Raw genomic sequence first — 6,327 nt, 5'->3', positions numbered from 1 at the left:
GCAGTCCGTGGGGAGAGTTACCTTCTGGACGCCGCGGACCCCCTAGTGAGACAGGACACAACGGCTGAGTGGCCCCCCACTCACAGTTTTCTCACTACTTTCACATGAGGAGACTGAAGCAAAATGTAAACAAATGAAAAGTCACCACAATCAGTTTAATTAAGTGCACAGAATAGCAATCAGTCATGTCAATAAAAATAAAACAATTATTTTTACATCAAGTGTGCTTTATTTCCTCCACAGGTATTCTGTTAAATAAAGCACCATTTATATACTGCCAGGCCACAGCTAAAGAGGATTCTTTACAGAATCAAATTTCTTGTGGTTGTTCCGTATACAAGTAAACTTAATTTTGATAATAAGAACCACAGCGATCGGAGGCGATCTGCCTCTATTATAAGATACAAAACTGGTACAGAGGACACGTATTATACACAGTAAAAATGCTGTACGTTTCAATTACACTGCGCAGGGCCAGGGACCCTGTTCCTCTCCGACAGCCTTACTAAACAAAGCCACTACAGTGAACTCTTCATTACAGAAAACATACCCATCATCTGATTGCCCTTGAGAAAGTGTACTGAAGATGCAAATTCTTTCACCTGGAGTTCTGCCTGACTGAGAATTAAGCCTGTAAATCTGTCTTGCCATTCGAGCAGAGCACTGGACAAACTGAAGCACGGAACAGAAATGAGCAAAACTTATACAAACAGCACTGGGGTGAGGGGAGGGGCTGAAAAGTAGACATGCTACAGCTAATGTCAAGAAGTAGCCAGGTTTCCTTTGCCAGATATCCTTGTGACCACGTGGATGGTAGACTCAATGGTCCTACACAGGGTGTCTAGGATTTCCTGCTGCTGCATGTGACTGAAGAGTCCTCGGGAATGGCCGCAGCTGAGTGACAGAGCCTCAGGGTCCTGGGAGGGCAGAGCCTGACCATCACAGCTCCTCAAGTCAGCCAAGTCAGACAGAACCGCCGAGATCGAAGTAGAAGGGAACTCGGATTCTTCCTCAGCTAGGCTAGAATCCTTGGAACAGTGGAGGTCTTTAAATTCTTTGCAGTCCTCAAATCGACCACTGCTGGACTGTTCTCCCAAATGCTGTGGCCTGGCGCCTGCCACCTCTTCTGAAAACGAAGATGGAGCCTCCATCCGGTACTCTTTCATAGAGCTGTTTTCAGGGGAAGGAAGATCTTGCTCGGTTCCTGGGTCGATGATCGAGGAGTCTCTTGTCTCGTTGTCTGAAGCGCTCGCTGGGGTGAGGGCCTCCCTGGCCTCTGTCTTCACGTCGCCGACACAGACGTCTCCACCCTGCTCCTCATCACTGCTGACTCGGCGCCGCTTCACCGGAGTCGCCCCCTCGTCATCTGTGAATGCAAACACTCACACTGAGACCGCGTCTCTGCAACGGGCCTACGGGTCTCATGGGGTGGCTCTGAGAAAAGGCCTTCCCTTTTAACGTTTACATTTAGGAGGCTCAACTGAACGAAGCGCGACCGTAACTGGGGGCAGCGTGTTCTCCCCTCTCCCACCCTAGAGAGAGTATCAGTCCATGAAGCTAACCTTTAGTTTTTCTTTCTTTGGCTTCTTGCTCTTGGAGTGAGTTTCTCTGCTGCAGACAAGTCCTGCATTTGCTTAAAAGCTCTTGCAGAGTTGGAATGAGAGCTGGGTTTAGCTGTTTGGGAGTGTGCACTGACAGGAGCAGAGCAAGTGCCCGCAGATCCTACAAAAACCCAAATACCAACATTTCAAATTCCACAGCCAACACTTTGACACAAACGGTTTACAGTTAAATGCAGACGTGTAATGTTTCAGGACTACGTCCTGGTTTCTCGGGCATTTTCAGAAGAATGCTAAAACCAGACAGCCAGTGTTACAGACGGCACTACCGTGTTTCAGTGATTTTAACTCACTACTGCCGTTACTTTATGCACCACCACTAAATACAAGACTGAAAACTCGAGTAGTGATTTCTGAAAATGGAAAAGGAAAAAAATGATCCTTAATAGAACTCAGGCAGATTTACATAGGAATTTCAAAAACGCGCCTCAAATAATCCAGGAGAAATTTAGTTTTTGGTCTTATTAACCTAGAAATGAGAGTTTCTATGTGGTGGATGTAACACAGTAAGGCCTTCTTCACTTGGTGGGTAACCTGTCCTGGCATCTAAGCATTTCACTGTTTGGGAGGTGGCTGATGTTTCTAGAGTGTCCCATGATTCCACCGCACTGGTGCCAGTCCACATACGGTAACTAACTGATTCCCTAGTTTTAAATGGCCTTATAATCAATAACAGATCATCAGTCTGATCATTTCAGTTACTTATAAGCCACAGGCAATAACAGATACCACACAACTCATGTTTCAAGAAACAAACCAGGAGAGAGAAAGGGGGTGGTGTCTTAGTGGTCCTACTGCCCTCAGTTCAATGACACCAGCTCATGTCCTCCCAGCTGACATACACCTGTTACGATACACAGGCGCAAGGCACAGTGAACACATGTTAAAAATCTGGTTAGCTTTTTTCATCGTACGTGAGTTTTAAGGTTTGACTAGTGAGTTAAAGCTGTGATAGTAACATCACGCTAAGGCAGAATATAAAGTCGATTTAAAGGAAAGTTCTGAAGTATGTAACTAGTCCTTGGCACAGTTCTTACCCCATTTAAAGAAGCACTTGCTTTGGAAATTTCAACTCGATTGGTGAAATCAGACTGTAGGTTCTGATACTGATTTATCAAGTTTGTAGTAAGGGTGCTGATCAAACTGGCACAGTTAGCTTCGGAAAACACTTGACCTTGAACCTGAAAAAGAAGATTAAAACAAAAAATCTCCAAAAGACCAACATAATGAAAACATCGTCATTAACTAACTGAAGTGACAGAGTTTCCAAAGTACTACGTACCTTTAGGAGAAAATGTGTCATGAACGTGTAGACAATGTTGTTGTTCAGGAAAGTTCTTTCGTCCATTAGGATACATTTAATGTACTCTGCGAAAACGGGATCTTCCCACAACAGCTTGATGCAGGTTTTCGACACAGCAGACTGAAGTGGGGAGAAGAGGCACTGAGGTCGAGCACTGAAATCACTGGAGACCTTGAACGCACCTCTCACGACACACCGCTGAAGTCACTCTTTCAAATCCTACTTGAAAAGCCACTTTTAACTCAGCCTACTGAACGTTTGGTTACAATAATTAAAACGTTAATGATGTGGACTGTACGGGTGAGCACTTAGAGAAAGAGACCTGTAGAAAGAACGACAGAACCGCCAAGAAACGCAGCTTTGCTGTGTCGCGTGACGAGCAGACGGGGGCTGGACACTACGGCCAACAAAGCGGGACCGACTAATAGGTAACCAGTCGTACGCAGAGAAAATACAAATTTAAGAATAAAAAACTATTTTCTTGAACAGGTTAAACGTTTACTGGATGATCTTACAAATAACAGTAATCTGTTTGGTAAATACCCTGCAAACTTCAACAGCAAATCTCTTTTCGTAATTATCTCAGACAAAGAATTCGTGGGTCCTAACATACAAAAATTTTACTAGAATTTGGTTTTCCTGTTTACAAATGGTCATGGCTCTTAAACACAAGCAGTGTGTCTTTAAGCAGATCTGCTCCCTAGATCATTTACATCTGTGCTGTAATGCTAGAGCGTTTATTTACATGGAAAACAAAACAGACTGGTTTTAAAAAGGGGGCAACTTTTAGATACTGTGTGCATGTGTATGCATGTTATTAGAGTAAGCAGCTGTGGGTAGAAAGCCGCCCGAGGTCACTGAGATGCTAGGAATCAAGAGGGACCAGGACCCAGGCTTCAGGTCCTCAGTGTAGGAAAACCTGCCCTACTCTCCCAGCCTCAGCCGTGGCCTTGGCTTCTTGCCCTGGAAGGCTGCTTCTGCAGGGGCTTTAGAAGCCTTGGTTGGCTTGGCTTAATTTTAGGGGACATTTTTAAGGATGAATGGTGAATCCTGTGGGGAAAAAAGCAAAGCAAAGGAATAGTAGAGTGCGGAAGCAGATAAAGTAATAAGGGAATAACAGGCAACGGCAGAGCCGAAACCTAAAACCCAATTTTACCCAAATCAGAAGAACGGAGAGAGCAATACCAGTGCGGGTGGGGAAAGTGGGGGGTGGGGGTGGGGAGGTAGAGATCGGCTCCCATTTAGTGAACAGAACACTCAGCTCCAGAATCCACCGGTAAGTCGTCTACTGAATGACTACTCTGAAGCCATGAGCTAAACAGGAGCACCTACACTGGCCTTTCACAGACGTCTGCTATCAAGACGAGACAGCACTTCCTCAGGGACTAGACACGACCCACACAAGGTCCTGCGCTCCCAGGAAGCGCTCCCAGTGTGGGAAAAGCGGACAGACAACCATTAACGACAGCACACACGACAAGATGGAGCACAGAGAGCACTACTGCCAGCAGTGGATATGGACTGGGGGCTTCGCGTTATGTGCCAAAAGGGGACTAAAGGACTCATCTCCTCTGGGGTTGGGCAGACGCAAACCTGCAGGAAAACAAGTTCTTTCAGGGTCTAAAGTGAGATCTTTATGCCTGATCCCAAGGAATGAGCAAAATCTTAGGACGAATCTGATTCCTCCACTCCCCCGTCGCTCCCCTTCCACAATCCACAAGCATTGTGCAGGTAGGTGCTCACTTTGTTAAGGGGTTGGTTCTTAGACACTTAAGGGAGGAAGGGTACAGTCTTTCCTAAATCAGATCGTCCTCATTAAGAAAACAACGGCACCAGATTCTTGAAAAACTACTCTGATGTAACAGATAAGCAAGACCTGAAGGACAGACTGCTGAGATGCTTCTGCTGGAGCTTCTGGAGTGATGGCAGAGATCAGATAGAAAGGGTGAGGACAGGGAGAGCACGTGGCGGAGGAGGAGACAGACAGACAGCGTGAGGAGAGGGAGAGCACGAGGCGGAGGAGGAGACAGCGTGAGGAGAGGGAGAGCACGAGGCGGAGGAGGAGACAGCGTGAGGAGAGGGAGAGCACGAGGCGGAGGAGGAGACAGCGTGAGGACAGGGAGAGCACGTGGCGGAGGAGGAGACAGACAGCGTGAGGAGAGGGAGAGCACGTGGCGGAGGAGGAGACAGCGTGAGGAGAGGGAGAGCACGAGGCGGAGGAGGAGACAGACAGCGTGAGGAGAGGGAGAGCACGTGGAGGAGGAGGAGACAGACTGACAGCGTGAGGAGAGGGAGAGCACGAGGCGGAGGAGGAGACAGACTGACAGCGTGAGGAGAGGGAGAGCACGTGGCATGTACTGCCTTCTGCCACAACTGTAAATGTTGACCTACAGATGAGAAATTCAATTATAAGCAACTTATGTGAAATAGTTTTGTGATACAAATCTACTGAAGTGAAAGTCAAAGGGAAACCAGATGCCCAATGCTTAACACCTGGCATCCCCATTAATCATATTTTACCTACCAAGATTCTAAAACTTGCCCGATTTCCAGCCAGTTTACTTTTCAATCCATGGTTCCTAAAATTATTGACCGCTTGGTCAGATGAGATGAAAGAGCAAGTCATCTAAAATTCATTCTCCTTACCTGAGTCTGGCATAGCTCAGTCCAAAGTTTGGGGAACAGTGCAAGATGAAGGGGCAAACCTTCATAGGCAACCAGGACACCTGGTATGTGAAAAGAGATCAGAACACGTTATGATCATAGGTTACACCACCGCAGCGCTAAGCTCTGCAGGTACAACATAGCTATTCCCAACTGTGCGCATTTCCTACATAAAGGGGAAAAATCCATTCCGATGTTTTAACCAGTGAAGTAATTTAGAATGCAGTTATCTCAAATGAATTCATTTTTATCCCATACCCCATTCCCAGAAGGATGTGAGGTAACTTAAACCAATTCTGCTTTTTGAGTATTAGAACTTTATCTGGGGCAATTTAGTAAAAGTTACTGCAACTGGTTCTAACCTCTTCTTGGTTTAAGGTACCACTCTGCACATCAGATAGTTTTCATGGAACATCCAGACTGCAGGGCACAGGGAGGGCAAGGCCAAAAAGATGTGGAGAATTAGAAAACATCATTCCTTCCTCTTTACCTCGCTTCCCCAAAGACTGGAAGACTCGTCTCGTGGCACATACAAGGAAGCACAACTACTGAGTCTAGGAGCTTCTAGATCCTTCTGGAAGAACCACATCTCCTGGCTCTATGCCAGGGTCCTGTCTGGAACCTCTACAGCTTTAACCTTTCTTCTTCTTCTTCACTGTTCCGACTACGTCTAAGAGATCTGCTTCCCTACCCTCAGCCCTCCCACCTCTCAAAACCCAGTCCTAAATAAATGTCCCCCCC

At 46.4% G+C, this 6,327-nt stretch overlaps 1 protein-coding gene across 1 annotated transcript in view; it reads right to left on the bottom strand.

Annotated features, from left to right (window-relative positions):
* Positions 1-209: 209 nt before the first annotated feature.
* Positions 210-6,327, bottom strand: part of USP34 (ubiquitin specific peptidase 34) — a 190,491-nt gene continuing 184,373 nt past the window's right edge. The window contains 5 exon segments of the mRNA XM_023734886.1: positions 210-1,366; positions 1,563-1,722; positions 2,657-2,800; positions 2,902-3,042; positions 5,569-5,648. Coding sequence (XP_023590654.1) covers positions 762-1,366; positions 1,563-1,722; positions 2,657-2,800; positions 2,902-3,042; positions 5,569-5,648 — 1,130 coding nt within the window. The 3' untranslated portion in view covers positions 210-761.

This window comes from Trichechus manatus, unplaced genomic scaffold, assembly GCF_000243295.1.
Source record: "Trichechus manatus latirostris isolate Lorelei unplaced genomic scaffold, TriManLat1.0 scaffold00005, whole genome shotgun sequence".
In the NCBI taxonomy this organism is placed as follows: Eukaryota; Metazoa; Chordata; class Mammalia; order Sirenia; family Trichechidae; genus Trichechus; species Trichechus manatus.
Note: the sequence above shows the minus strand (reverse complement) of the source record. Positions and strands in the feature narration are given on the sequence as shown.